We start from the raw sequence: 26,416 nt of genomic DNA, 5'->3' as shown, positions 1-26,416 counted from the left end.
AAACTCCATACGACCATCATTGGCACAAAGGCAGAAGCGACTCTCATCGCTGAAGACGACACGTCTCCATTCGTCCCTCCATTCACGCCTGTCGCGACACCACTGGAGGCGGGCTGCACGATGTTGGGGCGTGAGCGGAAGACGGCCTAACGGTGTGCGGGACCGTAGCCCAGCTTCATGGAGACGGTTGCGAATGGTCCTCGCCGATACCCCAGGAGCAACAGTGTCCCTAATTTGCTGGGAAGTGGCGGTGCGGTCCCCTACGGCACTGCGTAGGATCGTACGGTCTTGGCGTGCATCCGTGCGTCGCTGCGGTCCGGTCCCAGGTCGACGGGCACGTGCACCTTCCGCCGACCACTGGCGACAACATCGATGTACTGTGGAGACCTCACGCCCCACGTGTTGAGCAATTTGGCGGTACGTCCACCCGGCCTCCCGCATGCCCACTATACGCCCTCGCTCAAAGTCCGTCAACTGCACATACGGTTCACGTCCACGCTGTCGCGGCATGCTACCAGTGTTAAAGACTGCGATGGAGCTCCGTATGCCACGGCAAACTGGCTGACACTGACGGCGGCGGTGCACAAATGCTGCGCAGCTAGCGCCATTCGACGGCCAACACCGCGGTTCCTGGTGTGTCCGCTGTGCCGTGCGTGTGATCATTGCTTGTACAGCCCTCTCGCAGTGTCCGGAGCAAGTATGGTGGGTCTGACACACTGGTGTCAATGTGTTCTTTTTTCCATTTCCAAGAGTGTATATATATATTGTATCTGCATCTTTTCACTGTTAACAAGTAACATAGTGACTACATTTAACACAACAACAATGAACTCACAGTATGTGAAACGATTCACGTGTCTAGATATGACAGATAAAAAACAATTCTTGTTAGGCTCTCGTAGGATTTCTTCTAGTTCTTGCACACCTTTTGTGCATGCCTTTTCAACTTGCCTGTCATCAGCTTCAAGTAATTAAGGAAGAACTATGACGGTCTCTGTCAGCAATGGCAATAAATTGTTAATCATCTTACGTGCAAACCTCACATAAAATTTCAAATGCTTTGAACCGGATCTGAGTATTATTGAGCCCGGTTTTCAGAAGAAATTGGTAATACAGCTGCTTACACAAGCTGTCATCAGCCGTAACAGGGGGAAACCGAGCAGTGCGTAGTATCAATAGATTGTCTGTTTTGTCAACGTCATAACTTTTCCTAAAAATTAAGATATATGGCCAGTTTACTGTCTCTCAAACAGTAAAGCAAATTCCTCCATCTTCTGCCAATTTTCTTCTTTCTCTTTTCGCTTCTCAGCCAGTGACGTCACATTCTTTCTTCCTCTCTATGAAATTTGTGTTTCTATCAGAGTCCTCTTAACTCTCGTCATTTATCTCATGTCCATTGCTGCCAGCTTCCTCAGTTTAAATCTATTTGATTGTAATCTGCCTTTCGTATTCAGTTTCCCACGAACTAATACAACTTCTACGTTTTCTACTACAGCAGTTGCTGCTTCCCACTATTTGTGTGCACTAACTTCTAAATGGGGGCTCCCTATTAAATACAACTCTTGTTATAATATCTGTGTCGTTATATAAACATAATGTAGAACACGATTATACATAAAAGAGAACCTGATGGCCCTAATCTTGTCAGGATAAATGGATATATAAAAAGGAAGGAAATAACTGGTCTCTTTGGTCAGCTTTAAATGACATTTTCCCTTATTTGCTTCCTTCAGTTTCTTGTGAAGGCTGGAGTGACTCGAGTAATACAGTACACGTGAAGTATGAAGTGCACCAGCGAAATACCTTCTCCGTTCCAGAAAACGAAGCCTTAAATATACTGGCCGATTTCTGGGTGCGGAACCACTTCTGTCGTGGGCACCAAAGTGGCTCCATTCCTTTACGTGTTCGTTGATCTCGCTATCCTAAATATGGCGCCAAATTCTATTCTTCGTCACTGAAGTTGGCCACACACGTTATTACATGACTGGTGAGCATGGATGCGCTAGCATCGGGACCGTACATGATGCTTGATCGAATTTCTGTTATACAAACTTCTACAAGCATGCAAGCGTGTGCATACTTGAGCGCGTGTACTAACAGCAGGGAGTCTTGTGCAACTATTCCTCGGTTTGCGCTGCCATCATGTCGGGCGATCTGAAAAATATCAATCGCGAATTGTTGAAAGGCATCAGACGCACTTACGTAAGTATGTCTTCTATCTGGAATATGAAAACGAAAGAGTTTAATGATAAAGGAAAGAAGAACGCTACGAATGATCTACTTCCTGCGGAAAATAAATTACTAGATCCTAAAACGGACATAGACACCGTAATCAAAAAGATAAATTCGTTACGCACTAACTACCGAAAGGAAACAAAAATGGAAAGTATTTATGAATCATGGCTCGTACAGAACAAATACAGAAACCAGTGTTACGATACTTCCATTTATTTAGTTTTTGAATAAGCAGGAGACATTATTTAGTTTTATTGGATTTTCATAACACAAGCAAACGGCCTGTCAAGGCCAGTGCATCGTCGTCTGGGCTTGGAAATCTGATGCTTGTAAAAGCATGCTTGAGCCGTGTGGAAGCTTAATGAATTTTTGCATGCTTGCGCAGAACGCTTGCACTTACGTGCTTGTCAAGCATGTAGTTACGTTTGTGGCCACCTTAAGTTAGCCAAAAAGTTCTTTGTAGTATGAAAATATGAAAAAAAACTCTGGGTGTTGATATCTATCAATGTTTCCCTGTTGGCGGCATATAAGACGAGCCCCTATTAATGGACTGTCAAATCCATAATGCCAGTGGATATATTTATAATTATCTCAATATGTTTTGCTCGTAAGCGAAGCTCTAAGGTTTCGTAAGTCGAAGGTGAACGGCCGAAACCCAAATAAAACATGTTTAATGTTGGTTTATTACACTTCAACAAATAACAACAACATATTGCTCAAATTCAATCAGTCTTGTCACTGTACTATTTATTAAATCCAAATAATCTGAAATAGTTGCTCCCATCACGCTTCTGGTACTTGGCCTAATTCACTGAAAACTCTCCGGAACTGCACACCACTGTTTGTCTTCTTAAAGCGTCAACCAAGCAAGATTTCTATATTAAAAAGTCTCTTATGAATCAAATTATTATTCGTAGAATTAAAATGAGAGTGAAAAACAATTTTAATTATAATCCAGTGGACAAAATTAGAATTCGACAACCGTCGAAGATTGCGAAGTCTGCAATTCAAATGACACTGCCTAAAATAAAATACGGAGCACCCACAAGAAGAGGAGAATACGAAATGAAACTTTACTAGTTGAGAGGGTAAGCGAAGTTATTTCAGTGTTTGCAAAATCGAGTCAAATTAAGAAAGAACTTGGCAGTAAGAGACCACTTATGAATATGTGGTTGCACACACTCTTGTCTGTATGCATGCAGTGAATCGGTTGGGAATGATGTCGTAATGCAAATTTAGTCTTTCTTGACGGAAGATGGCCCACAACTGTTGTAACTGGTCCGTGATATCCTGGATACAGCCACTGAGACGGGATTAACGTCCCACGTGCCCCCCCCCCCCCCCCCCTAGAGATCTGAGGATCTTGCTGACCAGATTAACTTCATACAGACATTTCATGTGTGGAGGACCATTGAGATACTGAAAAATAGCGCCATGGTTTATCACAAGGGAGGTATCACGTGAGGACAGAATGTCCGTGAAGTACTGTTGGGCCGACAGTGTTCCCTCAATCACTACCAGCCGCAACCTGAAATCATACCCTATGGCTCCCACACCATGAAGCCAGCAGTAAATCCGCTGTGCCTCTCCAAAACGTTGGCAAAATGGACCCTGTCTAGAGATCGCCATTGTAATCGCCGACTATGGTCATCCAGTGTAGTACTCTACAGCATTTCATCGTTGAACACACTGGGACGCCATCCATCAGCAGTCATTGTCACGGCACCACTCAACATGCAGTCTTTTCTTGTGTTATCGGCTTTCTACGGTTGGGAGAGTCATTACCTACTCAGGCTGCTGGTTGTCCCCGACCAGTGGTGCGGGATGACACATGATGTTGCAAGAAGTCGACTACTTTTTCTCGTGTGGAAGGTGGAGATGGAAATGAGCGTTTGGCGTCAATGACCGGAAGGCCCCTTGCGGGGCAGGTCCGGCCGCCTTGGTGCAGGTATTATTACATTCGACGCCACATTGGGCGACCTGCGCGCTGGATGGAGATGAAATGATTATGAAGACAACACAACACCCAGTGCCTGAGCGGAGAAAATCTCCGACCCACCCGGGAATCGAACCCGGGTCCGTAGGACGGCAATCCTTCAGGCTGACCACTCAGCTATCGGGGCGGACAAAGGTGGAGATGTGAAGTAGTTTCTAGGTGATTGGTGCACAATATGGCGATCTCCCCACCTGATGGTCAGACTTGGTTGACCGGTACCATGACGACGAGTATACTTGCCCTCACGTTCAAAAATGTTCAAATGGCTCTAAGCACTATGGGACTTAACATCTGAGGTCATCAGTCCCCTAGAACTTAGAACTACTTAAACCTAACTAACCTAAGGGCATCACACACATTCATGCCCGAGGCAGAATTCGAACCTGCAACCGTAGCGGTCGCGCTTCCAGACTGAAGCGCCTAGAACCGCTCGGCCACACCGGCTGACCACTCATCTTCCAAAGCAGTCCACAATCGGCCTGTCACATCCGAACACCCAACAAATCTGGATATTGCACGATTATGTCGATCAGCTGGCCAAATGGAGACCCACAATGATCCACTATGAAACACTGTCAGGTGATGGGGACGGTGTCTCTCATGTGTACATGGCATTTCGGTGTCCTTCTCAGTGATTACGCAACATCTGACACTGTTCATACCCCTTATATACACTACCATACCAGTAATAAAACTGATCACTCACAACACCAATGCACTGTAGTGGCCATTCTACCTGTCATGCAGAATTGAAATTCCAGTCATTCATACAGGGTGAAGCGAAATTCGCGCACTCGGGCTTCGCAGCGCAACTCCTCACATGCCAGTTATAAAAAAATGTCTCTCACAAAATTTCGTCCGACGAGTACATCCGACAGAAAAAGGATATTAAAGAGTGGCAATCTGGCAACAATGTAATCACATGTATGGTAACTACCTCTGTCAGCACACATTCCTTTTGCTGTACAGTTGGTGCAGTGCATAGAGTTTTGGGTTAGCATGCAGCAGGTCGATGGTTCGATCCTGGGTGAGGCCTATGTTTTTTGTTTGGTAATTGTAGTGCCTGTGGTACGGTATTTCGCATCTTAATCGTCAACAGCGATTGCAGCGGGTCCTCCAGAAAAAACTTGCACTTACATACTACAATGGAAGATTGGTCAGCTTTGAAAGAAGCCCTTTTCATGTCATGGAATTTCACAATTACCTCATCCACTAGGTGCGAAAACTGTTTCTTTGTATCCTCCTCCAATGGTCGCAGATATTAGTAGCAACTATTATTCTTGTCTCGTTTAGGTCCATTACATTTCGTTAGGGCCTTACGTTACCAATAGGACTACCAATGTGCTTTGCGAATAATGTCCAAACTCGGTTACTATTTGTATGCGTTACCACCATGGTCCCATGCCTTTCAACACTGAGTCTGGTAACTGCATACTGTTTAGTACGTATTTCAATGCATTATTATTATTATTATTATTATTATTATTATTATCCTATCGATCGGACTGAGGCAACATCACGTCTATTACCGTTAGGGAAACCGTGCAATTCGAAACAGAACATTTCACCATTAGCGATGTCGGTATGAATCATGCAGAACAATATCTGCCAGAGGGGTAATGCGCGTTACATTGAACAGGCGCATCTTTAGCATCTCAAATGATGTTGTTTTTGTTGTTATTCTGTCCTATGACAGGTCATTTGCTTCAACTGTCTATTTTCTATTTGTCTAACCACATATTTTTTACGTTCAGAGTTACAAAATGTAGTAAATTTAGGATACATGTGACGTAAAAAACGGCGTATATTACAGGATGAAATGTCAGAATGAAATTAACAAAGCCCCAACCCAGGAGCGGACCCACAACCTTCTGCATGCTAAACCAAAACTCTATCCTCTGGACGAACTGTGCAGCACAACTAACATGTGCTGACCATACACGTGAGTACAGTGTTGCCAGATTGCCCTTCTTTAACATCCATTTCCTGCGGGTGTACTCGCCGGACGAAATTTTGCGAGAGACTTTTTTTTTATCGCTGGCATGTCAGGAGTCGCGCTGCGAAGCCCGAGTGCGCGAATTTCGCTTCACCGTGTATATCCAGCAATGGTGTGTACGCTCATGAAATTACGTTGACAGCCAAAAATATCTTCTGGGTGCTTCAGGTCTTTGTGAGGCATTGTATATTGACTGAACAAAGTTGACATGGGGATGGAAGAACTGAAGACAAACCTGGACCCGGATTTTTCCAGGGCATAGTGTTACGTAAGTTACCAATGCATTTATATCGATGTGTCACTTACACTGAGATGACAGAATCGTGAAGGACCTTCTTTTACCCTGCGTAGTGAAGCAATTCGACGTGGCATGGACTCAGCAAGTCGTTGGAAGTACCCTGCTGAAATTTTGAGCCATTCTGGCTCCACAACTTTCCATAACTGCAGAAGTGTTGCAGATTAGGACTTTGTGCACGAACTGATATCTCGATAATGTCTCACAAATGAACGATAAAGTTCATGTCGGGCGAACTGGGTAGTCAGATCCTTCCCCCGAACTGTCCAGCGTCTTCTGAAAACCAGTCACGAACAATTGTGCCCCAGTAACATGGTGCATTGTCATCCATAAAAATTCCATCATAGTTTGGGAACATGAATTTCATGACTGGCTGCAAATGGTCTCCAAGTAGTCAATGATCAGTTTTGGACCAGAGGACCCAGTCCAATTCATGTAAACACAGCCCACAAAATTAGGCAGAACCACCAGCTTGCACAGGGCCTTGTTGACAACTTGGTTCCATGGACTCAAAGGGTCTGTGACACGTTCGAAGCCTACCATCAGCTCTTACCAACTGACCAACTGAAATCAGAATTCATCTGATCAGGCCACGATTTTTCAGTCGTCTGGGTTCCAACAGGTATAGTAACGAGCCCAGGAAAGGCATTACAGGCAGTGTCGTGCTGTTAGCAAAAATACCGCGTCGGCCATCTGCTGGCATAGCCCATTAACGTCAGATTTCGCCGCTTTGTCCTAACGGATACGTTCGTCGTACATCCCACATTGATTTCTGCGGTTGCTTCACGAGTGTTGCTTGTGTGTTTGCGCTGACAACTCTACGCAAACGCCGCTGCTCTCGGTCGTAAAGTGAAGGCTGTCGGCCACTATGTTGGCCGTGGTGAGAGGTAATGCTTGAAGTGTGGTATTCTCAGTACACTCGTGACACTGTGGATCTCGGAATAACAATTTCCGGAAAGGATACTCCACCTATCAGTCCGCGGTCAAAGTCTGTTAATTCCCAGCGTGCTTCGATAATGACGCCGGAAACCAAAATCAAATGGCTCTGAGCACTATGGGACTCAACAACTTAGGTCATAAGTCCCCTAGAACTTAGAACTACTTAAACCTAACTAACCTAAGGACATCACACACATCCATGCCCGAGGCAGGATTCGAACCTGCGACCGTAGCAGTCCCGCGGTTCCGGACTGCAGCGCCAGAACCGCTAGACCACCGCGGCCGGCGCCGGAAACCATTTAACATGAATCAGTTGAGTGCAAATGACAGCTCCGACCATGCACTGCCCTTTTACACCTTGAGTACGCGGTACTACCGCCATCTGTATATGTGCATATCGCCATCTCGTGACTTTTGTCGCTTCAGTGTAATTAGTATTAATTAAAACACCACGTTCTCTATCGAGGTATTTCGACCATGCTTTCGATTGAAAACTATTGAATGTCGATGGTGCACGTGTACGTACTCCAATACGTCTCCTCAACGTATACCACACGTGTTCTACGGGATTTAAGTAGGAGGAACGGGGAGGCCAGCCCATTCGCCGAATATGTTCTTGTTCCAAGAGCTCCACCACTTGCGTAGCTCAATGCGGTCACTCATTGTTATCCTTAAAATTAAGTCAGGACCGAATGAACCCCTGAAAAAACGCACATGGTGAAAAAGTACAGTGTGACAATAACGTTAAGCGGTGACTATGACGTACTGAAAGATTTTTGAGGTAAGCTTGCTGATGGAGGTTTATGCCTCCCCACACCATAATACCTGGATCACCAAAACTATCCTGTTCGATAATATTCCTGAGTGCAGTACTTGTACCCATCTCACGCCACATCAGGGTACGTCCATCGTTAGAGTAGCAGGAAACGGTAACAGCTTTTAGAAGATATACAAAACCTTTTATAAAATTCCAAAATAATAATTCAAAAAAATGGTTCAAATGCCTCTGAGCACTATGAGACTTAACATCTTAGGTCATCAGTCCCCTAGAACTTAGAACTGCTTAAACCTAACTAACCTGAGGACATCACACACATCCGTGCCCGAGGCAGGATTCGAACCTGCGACCGTAGCAGTCCCGCGGTTCCGGACTGAAGCGCCTAGAACCGCACGGCCACCGCGGCCGGCCGTCCATCGTTGCCCAATACGAATTTTTACTGGAGAAACAAAAACATGATTATGCGAAACTTGCTTGCCCTCTTACCTCTTGCACCTTACCTGAAATTAAAAATAGTTATAAAAATGAGGAGTGTGTGATATTTGCACATAACGTGAAGAGGTATCATGCTCTCATACGGTACCCAATTCCAGTGTGAGGTGCGACAGCAAAAACCGTTTCAGCCCTCCTCCCTACCATTCCATTGTAACAAGTAATGGGCTCCATGCGGCATTCTGTGTCGTACCACGTCATTGATTGGAGACTAAAAGCAGCCGGTCCTGGAAATTACGGTCTCATGCGTAGGCTGCCGTTAACCCCACAAAAAAATTTTGAGTGGTGATGTAACCGGGAAGCTTAGACCGCTAATGAATGACGTCGCATTGTGTTCAGCGATGAATCGCGGTTCTGCACTGCTTTGATGACCTTGATAGGCTAAGTATGTCGGCAATCTGGGCAGAGCTGCCATTCTTACAATATTTTGGAGAGTCTCACCGGTGTTACTCCTGACGTCATAGTGCGGAGAGGCATCGGATATGACTTCATGTCACGGCTGGTGGTTATTGAGAAAACTCTGACTGCACAACTCTACCACATGGATATCCTGTGACGTCACGCGTTACTTCTCATTAGACAGTATCATGGTGCCATAGCAAGTGTCTCCACGAACTACGTTCGTAATGTAGAGGTACTCCTATGACCAGCAAGTTTCCCAGATCTGTCTCCGACTGAACATGTGAGGGATCAGCTCGGGCGTCAAATCTGTCCCAGTACTAATGTACAGGATGTCAAGGATCAGCTTCAACAGTTGTGGTCCAACTTGCTCAGAAGCGAATACTACAGATTTATGACACCCTTCCTAACATTATCAGTTCATGTATACAGACCAGCATGATGTAACATTATGCTGACAAGTGAATTTATACTGCCAAGTTCTTTGTAAATTTGACTCGATTCTACAATCTCTGAAATAACATCACATACCCTCCGTCTCCGTAAAGTTTCATTTTGTTTCTTCCTCCCTTTTGGGTGCTTCACTTTTTTTGCCAGGCATTGTAGATAAAGGAAGAAGTATGATAGTTGTACAAGTAAAAGGAATTATGTGTCATCTTTTAGCGTATTAGAATGATCGTAGGACTACTATGTAAATGGTTTGTACTTACTCGTACTTAAGTAAACAACCTTTGAGGAAACAAGTAGTCTACTGCTTTAATACAATAACGACCCTGGCACTAGAGTCTCAGTTGGCGGCGTTTACACCAACATAGTCAATTGTGGCTGCTTCGCCTTTTAGTTTTAGTACATATCTTGGAAATATTTGCGGAACGTTTCATTTTCTTACAACATCGATTCGATCTCTTGAACCACCCACGAAATGAAAGTAGTGTTTTACATATAAATTGAGTCTACCGAAAGATTCAAGTAATTATGAATGCTAAAGGGGTCTTACAGTGCATTACGGCTGTGTTAATTATAGCTTTTTCCAGTCGTCAGGTTATTCTCTGTTTGCGGCAGCTTATATTCTGGTGGATGAGGGCTACGACGTGTGGCTAGGCAACACACGGGGCAACATCTACTCCAGGAACCACACCACGCTGCACCCAGTGCGTGACAAGCAGAAGTTCTGGAATTTCAGGTGCGGAACAGTAAGGACCTGTCCCATTAGTGACTAAATTTTGAGAAATAACTGGTATAAATTTACATATTAAAACGAAAGCTTAGCACCAAGTTTTATTGCTTCATTGTTAATTTGTACAGTCTTCTTTACGTAACTTTAGTGTTGTTCTACTTTCACACATTCTTTCTAATTCTATATATATCTTCACAACTTCAGCTAAGGATTAACGAAACACATGTTTACTCTTCCTTTTAGATACTTCATTCTTGTGGGGATATTGCTTCAATGTGAATGTGCTCCTTTTTCCGTATTCAACTTGTATATTACCCAAACATTATCAAAGTAGCAACTTGAAATCTGGATCAACTCCTCTATTAAACGCTGATTCCAATTGTCGCACGTCTGTAATGTAACTCAGACTCTACGAATTACAACTAGGTGAAAAATGTTAGGATAACAATCAATAAGAGAAGGTTTAGACCAGTGGCTTTCTTTGTGGTATGCGGGGTACTATAAAAGTACTGAAAACAATAAATATAGCAAAACAGCCATTATAGAAACAAACACGAAAATTAAAGAAACGAAATTAGTCAATTCGTGTATAATAAATTATAAATATATTACACTACGGGCAGAAGCTATCGTGGCAGCCACGTTCTTGCAAAAAAAGCCGGTATCAAGCATTGAAAACTAAATTTTTATTGGTTGGGACAGAGAGTACATAGATGTTACGTCGCTGTAGTGGAAGTATGCATTCCTGAGAGGAAAATAAGGAAGAAAATAAAAACTTCCGTCAACAGCTGCAACGTCACACTCATAAGATTAACAAAAAGAATTACCACCTATCATGCTACGGTTTTTTACTTTCAAATGTACAAGGTAATACTTACAAAAATACCTTTACGAGGTAAACTCCAGTCAGTAAGCCACAATAAAGCATTTTTTAATAAACAATAACCTAATAACTTAGTTCATAAGTGTAAAAGCCTTCAGGGGAAATGAAATTTATTCAGATCACTTTATTGTATATGCTAAGTATGACATGTGGAAAAAGTGAAGGTGTCCAGCAGGAAACAGACTGATAGAGTTTTTCTTAGGACTACTTACAAGAAACTATTTGGTGACGGTGTGGCAGAAAGTTCATCGCTACATACAACAGAGAGCTATAGAAGCCCTTCATCTACATCTACATCTACATCTACATGGATACTCTGAAAATCTCATTCAAGTGCCTGCCAGAAGGTTCATCGAATTACCTTCACAATTCTCTATTATTCCAATCTTATATAGCGCGAAGAAAGAACGAACATTTATATCTTTCTATGCGAGCTCTGATTTCCCTTATTTTATCCTGGTGATCGTTTCTCCCTATGTAGGTCGGCGTCAACAAAGTATTTTCTCATTCGGAGGAGAAAGTTGGTGATTTGAATTTAGTGAGGAGATTCCTCCGCAATGAAAAACGCTTTTGTTTTAATGATGTCTATCTAAAATCCTGTATTATTTCAGCGACACTCTCTACCCTATTTCGCAATAATACAAAACTTGCAGCCCTTCTTTGAACTTTTTCGATGTACTTCGTTATTCCTGTCTGGCAAGGATCCTACACCACACAGCAGTATTCTAAAAGAGGACGGAAAAGCGTAGTGTAGACAGTTCTCCTTAGTAGAACTGTTACATTTTCTAAGTGTCCTGCCAATAAAGTGCAGTCTTTGGTTAGCCTTCCCCACAACGTTTCCTGTGTGTTCCTTCCGATTTAAATTGTTCGTAATTGTAATTCCTAGGTATTTAGTTGAATTTATGGCCTTTAGATTTGACTGATTTATTGTGTAACCGAAGTTTAACGGATTCCTTTTAGCACTCACGTGGTTGACCTCATACTTTTCGTTATTTTGTGCGTTCCTTCCAATTTAAATTGTTCGTAATTGTAATTCCTAGGTATTTAGTTGAATTTACGGCCTTCAGATTTGACTGATTTATTGTGTAACCGAAGTTTAACGGATTCCTTTTAGCACTCACGTGGTTGACCTAATACTTTTCGTTATTTAGGGTCAATTACCAATTTTCGCATCATGCAGATATCTTTTCTAAATCGTTTTGCAATTCGTTTTGATCTTCTGATGACTTTACTAGTCATTGAACGACAGCGTCATCTGCAAACAACCTAAGACAGCTGCTCAGATTGTCTCCCAAATTGATTATATTGATAAGGAACAGCAAAGGGCCTATAGCGCTACTTTGGGGAAAGCCAGAAATCACTTCTGTTTTGCTAGATGACTTTCCGTCAATTACTATGTACTGTAATCTCTCTGACAGGAAATCACGAATCCAGTCACACAACTGATGCGATATTCCATAAGCACGCAATTTAACTACAAGTCTCTTGTGTGGTACAGTGTCAAATGCCTTCCGGAAATCCATAAACGCGGAATCCATTTGAAATCCCTTGTTAATAGCACTCAACCCTTCCTGGGAGTAAAGAGCTGGTTGTGTTTCACAGGAGCGATGTTTTCTAAATCCGTGTTGACTGTGTGTAAATAGACCGTTTTCTTCGAGGTAACTCATAATGTTCGAACACAATATATGTTCCGAAATCCTGATGCATATCGACGTGAATGATATGGGAATATAATTTAGTGTATTACTCCTACTACCTTTCCTGAATATTGGTGTGACTTATTCAACTTAAGAGTCTTTGGGTACGAATCTTTCTTCGATGGAACGGTCGTATGTGATGTTAAGTATGTAGGTATTGCATCAGCATACTCTAAAAGGAACCTAATTGGTAGACAGTCTGGACCAGAAGACTTGCTTTTATTAAGTGATTTAAGTTTCTTCACTATTCCGACGATATCTACTTTTACGTTACTCATGTTAACAACTGTTTTTGATTCGATTTCTGGAATATTTACTTCGTCTTCTTTGGTTAAGGAATTTCGGAAGGCTGTATTTAGTCGCTCTGTTTTGCAGCACTGTCTTCGATAGTATCTCGACTACTATCGCTCATAGAAGGCATTGATTGTGTTTTGCCGCTAGCATACTTCACATACGACCAGAATTTCTTTGGATTTTCGGTCAGGTTTCGAGACAAAGTTTCGTTGTGGAAACTATTATAAACATCACGCATTGAATCCCTCGCTAAAAAGAAGAAAATGAGAAGCAGATGCAGAAGTCTGCAGATGCCGAATAAGGCAACAAGAGAGAGTGTAAGGAAGTCTGATTAGATATATCTACAACAAAAGTTAATAGATAACAAAGAAACGGTGAAAAAAATGTGGAAAAGATACCATAACGAGTACCTTGAAACGAATTTCTAATTCAAATGGAAAATGGTATTCATGCTGACAGGCTTACAGCTACAAAATTTGAAAAGAATTAACAGGGGAGAGAGAGAGAGAGAGAGAGAGAGAGAGAGAGAGAACAATATAACAACAGGTGTGGAAAGTAGAGATCAAAGGATGTAGCACTACAAAGACTACAGTGCCAGTAGAAAATTCTGTCAAAAAAAAAAAATAAAATAAAATAAAAAAAAGAACACAATCAACTTGAGTAAGTTCACCTGAGAACAACTGAACTGTTTCAAAAACCCTTCATACGAATTGTAAGAAAGCTACCGGAGCAAATAGAATAAAATTAGAATTATTGACCTACAGAGCGTGATGCTACACAGTAAGTTTTAACACAATCTATGTTGTAAAATGTACGAAACATGAAAAAAACGCAGAATTTATATACCTGGTTTCAAAAAGGTAAATGCAAAAATTATGCAGCTGTGGCTCCTCAACACAGTATGTTCTTAATAATAGACAAGAACAATACATAGCAGGCTTAACACAATTTCAGAAATTCTTATTGGTGAAGAGGAAAATGGATTTAGACACGGAAGTGAGCTACTATTAATATTTAATAGACCACACTATTCCTTAACTGAGTTCAGTAAGTCGTCTCCATTATCTGGTGGTTAATGTCGCTGGGTCTCTCGCGGAGAGTCCTTTAACCAAAGGACGTCCTGAAAGTTGCATGATGTTCATTTACTGAATAAACAGTCGACGATATTCATACAAGCCTGATGTTTCCTCACATACCAGTGCAAGTGAATGAAAATGTTTTTACTGTGTCAGTGAATATTTTACATTTACAAATTGCCTGTGGGCTTCTGTCTCGGATTCCTAGGCCAACGTTTGTTTGACATTTTTATGACGTTTCGTCAGCACGAGTGGCTGGAAATGTCAAAGCTTCATCCTCTACTGCTCGTGGTGGATTGAGCTCGCGGCCGCAGACTGTATGTACGTGGCGCACACACTTCCAGGGGCTTTTCCGTGCTCACTACCACTGCGGTTCTGCTCTTGCTACCTGCAACAGTCGTTCTCAGTAGCACCGGGATCCAGGATCCGTTCACTTTGAGGCGTTCTTCTGCCTTTTGCAAGCATTTGTCATATTTGTGTATTTCTAAAGCTTCAAAAATGGTTCAAATGGCTCTGAGCACTATGGGACTCAACTGCTGTGGTCATAAGTCCCCTAGAACTTAGAACTACACTCCTGGAAATTGAAATAAGAACACCGTGAATTCATTGTCCCAGGAAGGGGAAACTTTATTGACACATTCCTGGGGTCAGATACATCACATGATCACACTGACAGAACCACAGGCACATAGACACAGGCAACAGAGCACGCACAATGTCGGCACTAGTACAGTGTATATCCACCTTTCGCAGCAATGCAGGCTGCTATTCTCCCATGGAGACGATCGTAGAGATGCTGGATGTAGTCCTGTGGAACGGCTTGCCATGCCATTTCCACCTGGCGCCTCAGTTGGACCAGCGTTCGTGCTGGACGTGCAGACCGCGTGAGACGACGCTTCATCCAGTCCCAAACATGCTCAATGGGGGACAGATCCGGAGATCTTGCTGGCCAGGATAGTTGACTTACACCTTCTAGAGCACGTTGGGTGGCACGGGATACACGCGGACGTGCATTGTCCTGTTGGAACAGCAAGTTCCCTTGCCGGTCTAGGAGTGGTAGAACGATGGGTTCGATGACGGTTTGGATGTACCGTGCACTATTCAGTGTACCCTCGACGATCACCAGTGGTGTACGGCCAGTGTAGGAGATCGCTCCCCACACCATGATGCCGGGTGTTGGCCCTGTGTGCTTCGGTCGTATGCAGTCCTGATTGTGGCGCTCACCTGCACGGCGCCAAACACGCATACGACCATCATTGGCACCAAGGCAGAAGCGACTCTCATCGCTAAAGACGACACGTCTCCATTCGTCCCTCCATTCACGCCTGTCGCGACACCACTGGAGGCGGGCTGCACGATGTTGGGGCGTGAGCGGAAGACGACCTAACGGTGTGCGGGACCGTAGCCCAGCTTCATGGAGACGGTTGCGAATGGTCCTCGCCGATACCCCAGGAGCAACAGTGTCCCTAATTTGCTGGGAAGTGGCGGTGCGGTCCCCTACGGCACTGCGTAGGATCCTACGGTCTTGGCGTGCATCCGTGCGTCGCTGCGGTCCGGTCCCAGGTCGACGGGCACGTGCACCTTCCGCCGACCACTGGCGACAACATCGATGTACTGTGGAGACCTCACGCCCCACGTGTTGAGCAATTCGGCGGTACGTCCACCCGGCCTCCCGCATGCCCACTATACGCCCTCGCTCAAAGTCCGTCAACTGCACATACGGTTCACGTCCACGCTGTCGCGGCATGCTACCAGTGTTAAAGACTGCGATGGAGCTCCGTATGCCACGGCAAACTGGCTGACACTGACGGCGGCGGTGCACAAATGCTGCGCAGCTAGCGCCATTCGACGGCCAACATCGCGGTTCCTGGTGTGTCCGCTGTGCCGTGCGTGTGATCATTGCTTGTACAGCCCTCTCGCAGTGTCCGGAGCAAGTATGGTGGGTCTGACACACCGGTGTCAATGTGTTCTTTTTTCCATTTCCAGGAGTGTACTTAAACCTAACTAACCTGAGGACAGCACAAACATCCATGCCCGAGGCAGGATTCGAACCTGCGACCGTAGCGGTCGTGCGGTTCCAGTCTGTAGCGCCTTTAACCGCTCGGCCACTCCGGCCGGCTCTAAAGCTTCCCTGAACAAACAGGTGTGATAGCTCTTCTCTACAACAAGAACTTCCGTGTCGTCGAATTTCACTATGTGATCGGTCTCATACAGCCGTGGCCAATTTCTCTACCTGCCCCAAACTGCAACCCGCTTATGCTTGGTGATGCTGGTGTTGATTGATCGTCCAGTCATTCCAAAGTAGACTTTTCCACGTGTACTGTATTTTACGGACTATAAGACTCACTTTTTTCTTCGAAAAATTGCCATTAAAATTCAGGTGCGTCTTATACTCGAAATTAATATAAAAATGTCCACGTATTTGATTTATACTTCCCGCCTTCTTAATGGCCATGTATCTGATGATGCGTGAAACATACCTCTGTCCGGCAACATTGATTCAACTGGCAGCAGCAGTACACGATGCGACGAACATGAGTTGCGGGGGAATCCCCTCCAGCCGCGCTATCACAAAACCAAACACTGTCTAACCTATGATGAGTCTTTGCAGTCTACGGTGCTAGTGAAACTGGACTGAAGGTGATTTGTATGATGGATAACAGTATAATACTTTTGTTAATCGCTCGTTTCGTAACGGAAGAAACTAAAAGGTACTCACATGAGAGCCAGCCGTTGTGGCCGAGCGGTTCTAGGCGCTTCAGTCCGGAATTGCGCTGCTATTGCGATCAAAGCTTCGAATCCTGCCTCGAGCATGAATGTGTGTGATGTCCTTAGCTTAGTTTGGTTTAAGTAGTTCTAAGTCTAGGGGACTGATGACCTCAGATGTTAAGTCCCATGGTGCTCAGAGCCATTTGAACCACTCGTGTGAGGCGGGCTATAAGTTGAAAGTAAATGCAGAACATGGAAATAGAGCAGCTGAGTTGCTTTTCGGCCCTCCACCAACAGAAAAAAAACCATTCGCGATTGGCCAGATAGTAAAGAACAACTGAAAAAATTGAGGAAGACTAAATGTGCAAATAGAGGACTGAATGCAAAATGGCCAAAAAGTAGAAGATAACGTATAGAAATGGATTCAAGGATACCGTCAACTTGATATTCAAATTAATACAAAAATTATTCCAATGCTCGCTCGTAAGCTAGCACTACAGTAGAACTTAACAGACTTTAGTGGTGGAGTTGGTCGGTGCTATGAAGCGTCATGGACTTAGCATGCGAACCAAAACCAAAATATCTCAGAAAAGGCCACAAAAATGTTGAGAGAAAATATTATCTTTCCCTCGCTTTATTATTCAACGTCGAAAGAAAACCAGTGTCGAACTAAGCCAAATAGTGAATATGGACGAAACTCCTCTGAAATTTGATGTACCTAGTAACAGAACTATTGCCGCGAAAAGTGGTAAAACTGTAACTATAAAAACAAATGGACGTGAAAAAAGCCACTACACTGTTGTCCTTTCACGCTGTGCTGACAGTACTAAACTTTACCCAATGAGAATTTTCGAGCTCAAAACAATATTAAAACCATCTGAAATACCACCAGGTGTTATTGTTCACGTACATGACAAGGACTGGATGTACGAGGCTGGTATGAAATTATGAATTAACGGAGTGTGGTAGAGTAGGAAAGGTGCTTTATTGAAGAAGAGTTCTCTACTTGAGCTAGGTCAGTTTAGTAGTCATTTGAGAAATTCTGTGAAAGAGGAACTGAGACAGCGAAATGCAGAGCTTGTGGTTATTGCGGGAGGACTTCTTTACAATTGCAACCTATTAATGTCCCGATAAATAAACTATTTTAAGCGTAAGTGAGAGAAGAATGGAACAAATGGATGGTGGATGAAACCCAACGTGAATCATGCTGAAGGGAGCTTTAAAACGATCTACAATCAAACAAGTGTGTCAGTGGATAAAACAGTCGTGGTCTAGAGTGAGAGTTGACATTATTGTTAAATCTTTCAAGAGTGTGGCATAAGTAGCCCTCTCGATGGCAGTGAAGACAATCTTACTTATGAAGAAGACAACGATGATGATAAAGAAGAAGAAGAAGAAGAAGAAGAAGAAGAAGAAGAAGAGGAAGAAGAGGAAAGTTCAGATGACTATTTTCAGGGATTTTAAAGCTATGTTCAGTTATATAAACCAAGAATTTTTTGTCTGGCTTTGCAATCTAACAATAAAACGATAAAAACGTTATTAAAAAAATGCTTAAAAATTAAGGTGCGTCTCGTAGTCCATAGTGTCTTATAATCCGTAAAATGTGGTACATAGTATACGGTGTACTACCGACACTGGAAGTGGGTACCTCTTCTCCTTTGCCAATTTGAGACACTCCTTGGCATTCTTCGTCGGTTTACAACTGGTATTTACGCCGTGTTTGCGCAATATACGACCAATTGTGGTTCAAATGTCTCTAAGTACTATGGGACTTAACAGCTATGGTCATCAGTCCCCTAGAACTTAGAACTACTTAAACCTAACTAACCTAAGGACAGCACACAACACCCAGTCATCACGAGGCAGAGAAAATCCCTGACCCCGCCGGGAATCGAACCCGGGAACCCGGGCGTGGGAAGCGAGAACGCTACCGCACGACCACGAGCTGCGGACGACCATTGTCCGTCACTCCAGGAATGCACGGCAAAAAAGTCGTTCGCGACGTTTATTTTTCCGATGTGTCACTTCACCGAGTGTTTGATTCTGCGACTTTTCTATTGTAACTGGTGGACTGTCAACTGCCCCTCAGAACACTTTCCAAGTGTTGCATCTCGCGTCTGAGGTGCTGCGGCTCACCTATTCGTTTTGCTCGCTTTACGAGCGTACTAATCATATCACTTTTATGACTCAGGTGGTGATTTGATAGTTTATGCAGGTATTGGTCCGCATGTGTCGGTTTTCGATGTACGCTGTGTCTCAGGTTTTCACTGTCCCTCGTGACCAACACATCCAGGAAGGGCACTGTTGTTCCTTTTCTACCTCCACGTTAAATTTTGTATTGACAAGGAGACTGCTCAGGTGTCTTACGAAGTCAATGAACTGTTCTTCACTGTGGCTCCACACAACGAAGGTATCGCCGAGGTACCTGTCCCACAAGCTGTCAAGTCCCGCGCCTACGCTTAGAAATATTTCATGAAAAAGTTGGCCACCATTGGGCAAGTGGACTACCTGTGGGGAATAGTGAAATTCGCCGACATAGAAGTTCTTGCTGCAGAGAAAAGCTATCACACCAGGTTGTTCAAGGAAGCTATGGAAATACGAAAATAAGAAAACAGCTTGAACAGTAAAGAAGAAAGCCTCAAGGGGAACGGATCCTGGATTACCGTGCTGCAGAGAACGGCTGCTGCAGGTGCCAAGGGGAGAACCGCAGCAGTAATGACCACGGAAAAGCCCTTGAATGTTGGCGCGCCAGGTACGTAGATCCTGCTGCTGCGACCTAGATTTCAGTCCACCACCAGCATGGAAGTGTGAAGCTTTGACAGTGCCAGCCAGTCGTGCTGGTGAAACGTCAGAAAAATTATGAAACAAATGTTGGCCGAAGAAGCCGAGACCCGAGCCAATAATTTGTCAGCACGTAAGCCTTAAGAATTTTGTATTTCACATTTACCTGAGAGAGAGAGAGAGAGAGAGAGAGAGAGAGAGAGAGAGGGAGGGAGGGAGTCAGAGACACAGGGGGTAAATAATTGACACAACTGTATTCGTTTCGTGGCGCAGCAGTTACCAACTTTCACAAGAGTACATTCTTCCATCATTATGAATAGCACACCACTCCTAGATTAGGCCTTGAGCCTATGTTAACTGGCCGACGGCCGCCTCAAGATCTATTGTCGTTGGACACGTGATCAGCATGCCGCCAATGCTTACAGCCGTTATAGCCGCTGCTTCTGTATTCTAGCAGCTCCTATTTCCTCTTATAAATCTCTACAGTATTTATACCCGTATGCCTACCTATAAGTTAGAGGTTAGCACTGTTGCTGGAGTACAGATGGAATATTTTTGTCCATTAATGAAAATACCCAAATGTATTAAGTAGTTTTGATTTTATCTCTGTAGTAATGTGTTTGTATTTTATCAGGATGCATTAGCATTTTATACACTCAGTACATACCTCGCCAACGCGTTTTCATTCATTTTTCCTTATTCTCTTCTGGCTACAGCTGGTGTCATGCCATGATTGTCTAAATTTAAGATTTTTGCTGTGTACAGTTGTTATATGACGTTGTTGTGAGTTTCAGCCCGAAGAATGGCTTCATGCAACTCTTCAAGTTGGTCGTTCCATGCAAACGACTTAATATCTGCATTAATTACTGCAACTCACATCCATTTGAATTTGGTTACTGTAATCTGCTCTATAATTTTTAATCCCCCTCCTCTTTCTTGCTCACCATATTTACAATTTCTTCTCGCTTCAGCATATGCCCTATCAACAAATACCTTCTTTTAGTCCAGTTTTCCATAATTTCCCCTCGTCAATAATTCCTCTGAATATATCTTGATTATTTATACGATTTACCAATCGACCCTCCAGCATTCATTTGTACAAGCACCACTTTTAAAAAGCTTTTATTCTCTTTTTGTCTGAGGCGTTTCTCGTCCACTTTAAACTCGAAACAAATACCTTCAGCAAGGGCTTCCAGACATTTTAGTTTGTTTTCGAAATTAACATATCAGAAATGATTTTCATGCTATTGCCACTCTGCTTTTTATACACTGACGGGAAAAGATCAGAACACGAAAAAATAAATTATGTAGAGTAATGAATTTTCAGAAAATACCGGGTGATCAAAAAGTCAGTATAAATTTGAAAACTTAATAAACGACGGAATAATGTAGATAGAGATGTAAAAATTGACACAGATGCTTGGAATGACATGGGGTTTTATTAGAACCACTCCATATTGCTAGCCGCGTGAAAGCTCTCTTGCGCACGTCGTTTGGTGATGATCGTGTGCTCAGTCGCCACTTTCGTCATGCTTGGCCTCCCAGGTCCCCAGACCTCAGTCCGTGCGATTATTGGCTTTGGGGTTGCCTGAAGTCGCAAGTAGTCGCAAGTGTATCGTGATCGACCGACATCTCTAGGGATGCTGAAAGACAACATCCGACGCCAATGCCCCACCATAACTCCGGACTTGCTTTACAGTGCTGTTCACAACATTATTCCTCGACTACAGCTATTGTTGAGGAATGATGGTGGACATATTGTTCTCCTGTAAAGAACATCATCTTTGCTTTGTCTTACTTTGTTATGCTAATTATTGCTATTCTGATCAGATGAAGCGCCATCTGTCGGACATTTTTTGAACTTTTGTATTTTTTTGGTTCTAATAAAATCCCATGTCATTCCAAGCATCTGTGTCAATGTATACCTCTCTAACTACATTATTCCGTGATTTATTCAGTTTTCAAATTTATACTGACTTTTTGATCACCCGATAATTTGAATCTTGGTGTCATTCTCAAGTGATTAAGATTTCAAGACCACAAGTTTAACATAAGCACGGTAAAAACCATTGGAAATGTGAAATGCTAGTACTTGTACATTAATAATCGATGTAACCGCCAGATTATTGAATGTAAGCATGCTAATTTACATGCATTTTGTTGTACAGATGTCGAATGTCAGTTTGTGGTATGGAGTTCAGTGCCTGTTGCACTGGTCGGTCAGTACAGGGATGGTTAATGGTGTTTGTGAATGACGCTGGAGTTGTCGCCCCATGACGTCCCATATATCTTCGATTGGAGACAGATCTGATGATCGAGCAGGCCGAGGCAACATGTCGAGACTTTTGGAGCATGTTGGGTTACAACAGCGGTATGTGGGCGAGCTTTATCCTGTAGGAAAACTCACTCTGCAATACTGTTCATGAATGGCAATACAACAGGTTGAATCAACAGACTGACGTACAAATTTGCACTCATCGTTCTTGGGATAACCACGAGAGTGCGCCTGCTGCCACGTGAAATCTCACCCCAGACCCCAACTCCAGGTGTGGGTCCAGTGCGTGTAGCAGGCAGACAGGTTGGCTGCAGGCCCTCATCTGGCCTCCTAACCAACACAAGCCCACCACTTTCAGCGAGGCAGAGCCAGCTATTATCAGAAAATACATCAGACCTCCACCCTGCTCTCAGATGAGCTACCGCTTGACACTACTGAAGCCTCAAATGGCGGTTTTTTGGGGTCAGTAGAATGCACGATACATTGGATCTGGCTCGGAGCTATCTTTGAAGTAACTGATTTACAACAGATCGTTGCGTCACTGTGGTGCCAACTACAGCTCAATTTGCTGTTGCAGATCCAGTTCGATCCGCCAGAGACACAAGCCGAACACTATGCTCTTCCCTCTTGGTAGTGCCAAATGGCTGTCCGGAGCGCGGTGTTCTTGCGGCTGTACATTCTCGTGACCACCGCCGCCAGCAGTCATTTACGGTGGTTACATTCTTGACAAGTCTTTCCTGAAGTACTGCAAAAGGACCATTTAGTTTCTCGTTACCATATTACACGACCTAACTCAAGCTCAGTGGGAGTTTTGCATTAAAGGCATTCTTGACTAACATCAACTCACCAGGTTCAATGTCGTACAACACACCAGTTACAGTGTGTATTTAAAGCAAAGCTGGTTTGCGTCCTGATAGCGTTGCTACTAGAGTCACTATTAAGCGACTGACGCGGAATTTGAATAGACATCATCTTTCAGATCTAGAAACACGCCTACAAACTCTCATTTATGCCACACAACTCCTTCTTGGCGTTGTGATTTTTTTCCGTCAGTGTGTGCTTCTACATCAAGTAATTTTGGTGACCGTATGGAAAAATGTGTGTGAAATCTTATGGGACTTAACTGCTAAGGTCATCAGTCCCTAAGCTTACCGCTACGGTCGCAGGTTCGAATCCTGCCTCGGGCATGGATGTGTGTGATGTCCTTAGGTTAGTTAGGTTTAAGTAGTTCTAAGTTCTAGGGGACTTATGACCACAGCAGTTGAGTCCCATAGTGCTCAGAGCCATTGTTGAACCTAAGCTTACACACTACTTAACCTAAACTATCCTAAGGACAAACACACACACCCATGCCCGCGGGAGGACTGGAACCTCCGCCGGAATCAGCCGCGCAGTCCATGACTCCAGGGCCTAGGATCGCTCGGCTAATCCCGCGCGGCACCGTATGGAAAAAGTTAGGTGCTACGTAGGAGTCTCAGTTTCTAAGTATCGCCTGACTACATTCCATTAATCATATTTTACTAACACCGAATTTACAAAATGGTTCAAATGGCTCTGAGCACTATGGGACTTAACGTCGGAGGTCATCAGTCCCCGAGAACTTAGAACTACTTAAACCTAACTAACCTAAGGACATCACACACATCCATGCCCGAGGCAGGATTCGAACCTGCGACCGTAGCTGTCTCGCGGTTCCAGAATGACGCGCCTAGAACCGCACGGCCACACCGGCCGGCCCGAATTTACAAATATTCATAAAACACTACCATTCCTTTGAATTGCTCTTCCACGCCCTTCGACGTCCCTGACAGAATTACAGCGTCATTAACATCCCTCGAAGTTTTTATTTCTTCTCTCTGAAATTTCCAAATTTCCAATTTTCTGCTTAGTTTTCTCCCTCTGCAGAGATAGCGTAGCAACCCTGTCTCACTTCCTTCTCAATTACTGCTCCAGTTGCATGTCCGTCGATCCTTATGAATGCAGTTTGCTTCCTTTACAAGTTGTAGCTATCCATTCGCCCACTGAATGTTACTGCAGCTACCCTTAAAATCACAAAATAATATTAAATTACACTGCAGAATCTATTAATTGTGTAGATGTATTTATGATTACACTAACGAGGATAACGCGGCAAGTGCCATAACCTGATGTTCTAGCAGAAACCTCACTCAGTGGAAGAGATATCGAATAAGCGAACAAGTGTCTCGGCTTATCAGCAGATTCTCGACCGTTTCTAAGAAAACGGTGATCAAAGTTCTCCACCTACATCAGATGCTTTTTAGCGCGCAGTCAGTTTAACCAGCATGCTGACACAGTGGTTAGCTTTGACACTCTCGCACGCTGTGTTCAAAACCCAATTATTGTTTCTACTTTATTTTTATTTTTTTCATTTATTTATGGACATCCCGTAGGTTATTACACAAATGTTTCTTATAATGTTAGAGGATACAAGGGCGTTATATTAATTGTAAAATTAGAACTAAGTTTCACAATAAGTGTCATACATTTGTTGTATAATAGTGTATGTATGACATTTACAAAGGTAATCTTCTTAAATTCTCATACCTTACATTTAATCATATAACATATCTTATATTAATTCCTACATTTTATTCTTATGTTTATTCTCAGGATGATTTGGAGCATTCCCTTGAATGATACCGATCGGAGAAATATTCTGAACACAGAAATTCTGAACACCTTGAGCATCGCACGGTCACATTTCATCAAATGAATCTCACTCGGGAAAGAAACGTCGTTGACATTTCTGAAGATTTCACGCGTTGGCAGTGATTTCGCGGAAAACCACGCATAACAGAACATATTTTATAAAAAAAATTTGGCCCTTACAATTGATTATGAATCAGTGCATGTATCTTTATTGCGTCGATTCTAGTTGATATGTCTTTGTTGTGCAATGAGGGTTGAGCAACTCTGCAGTTTCCAGATGAAATGTTGTATTTACAAGTAAAGGTATACGTCACAGGGTTGACAGAGCGGCTTATACTTCAGAGGAATTACTTTCAACTAATAGGTTGGTATACCATCTTCATCCACGAATTTCTCGTCATTCGAACGTACCATATATGTTAGCACAAAGGTAAAACGTACGTTCGAAGAGTTATTGCAAACAGCAGAGGCTTTTCAACATCTAACGTCTGCTAAATATCGCACTTCGATCATGATTTTGTGATTAATGTGGATCGAACTGGATGCGATAATCACATCAGCAGTAAACGAACATTGTCGCATTGAGGTAAAAAGTCACGAAACTTGCTGTCAAGCAATTACATGACTTGACACATTCATATGTCGCCCACTAAGATATAACACTGCCGGAAAATCGCTCTGTCCACCCCATGAATCACAAAATCATGGTCGGCTCCTCACCTGCTTCATCCGTAGTCAAGAGTTCATCCTACTGTTGATAAGATCGATGATTTTCTCCGCCGTTTTTTCACCCAAGATTTTCGATAGGCTGGATGTCATTGTTTGTGTTTTATTATTTGCATCCAATTTTTCTAACAGTTCAGTACAGTAGTAAACTGCATCGGTGATTTCTCATGTTATTTCAGGACTCGCATTGTCATACTCGTTTGAATAACCACAGATTCTTCCGTAATACTCTCGTCCTGAAGATCGTTTTGCGTGGTCCCTGCTATTGGCTCAGTTTCGTTATTCTTTTGTCTTAATATTGCTGGAGGCTCCACTGCTGTCTGTTATCTTTGAGAACTAATTCGAAAATGAAGTGTTTCTCTTACTGATTCCCTCAAGTGGACAAAACCAGCTGGGTAGGTTAGAAATCGTTGAAAACGACATCACCCTTGCAGGCTGCAGGAATAAGTGGATCTATTTGTTGGCCGAGCGAACGCTGTTTCTCGTGAACAAATACGCAGTACCACCAATATTTCTGTCAATAAACACTACACAAATTTCACCGATACCAATTTCAAATATTTGTCGCTTTCATTTATAGTTTTACACATTCGTTTAGTAATCTTCTACTGACATGAACAGGTAAATGAAAATAAATAAATAAATAGATAAAAACAATAGTCGGGTTTCTAAAATGTGCGAAATTGTGAAGCAGCGATGCTAACTGCTGCGTCACCACTTCGACTGAAATGGTTAAGCGCTAAAAGACACATAAAGTAAACCGCAAACTTTAAACATTTCCCAAACTGTGTTCCGTGTAACACTAGTGTTCCATGGGAAGTGCTCTGCGAAAAACTGTTAATAACGTGGCATTATTTTTCGACATGCTGATGGTTATAATTACTTTTTAAATTTTTCTAATAGTTTCTGTGGCATTAGTTACACTACTGGCCATTAAAATTGCTACACCAAGAAGAAATGCAGATGATAAACGGGTGTTCATTGGACAAATATATTAT

At 43.2% G+C, this 26,416-nt stretch overlaps 1 protein-coding gene across 1 annotated transcript in view; it reads left to right on the top strand.

Annotated features, from left to right (window-relative positions):
* Nucleotides 1-26,416, top strand: part of LOC126095562 (lipase 3-like) — a 163,182-nt gene that overhangs the window by 41,693 nt on the left and 95,073 nt on the right. Inside the window, exon 3 of the mRNA XM_049910340.1 lies at nt 10,193-10,313. Within this exon, the coding sequence (XP_049766297.1) occupies nt 10,193-10,313 (121 nt within the window). The remainder of the gene's footprint in view (nt 1-10,192; nt 10,314-26,416) is intronic.

The sequence above is a fragment of the Schistocerca cancellata genome, chromosome 8, assembly GCF_023864275.1.
Source record: "Schistocerca cancellata isolate TAMUIC-IGC-003103 chromosome 8, iqSchCanc2.1, whole genome shotgun sequence".
NCBI classification, from domain to species: domain Eukaryota; kingdom Metazoa; phylum Arthropoda; class Insecta; order Orthoptera; family Acrididae; genus Schistocerca; species Schistocerca cancellata.
The sequence above is the reverse complement of the archived record's forward strand: the minus strand, read 5'-3'. Positions and strand labels throughout refer to the sequence as shown.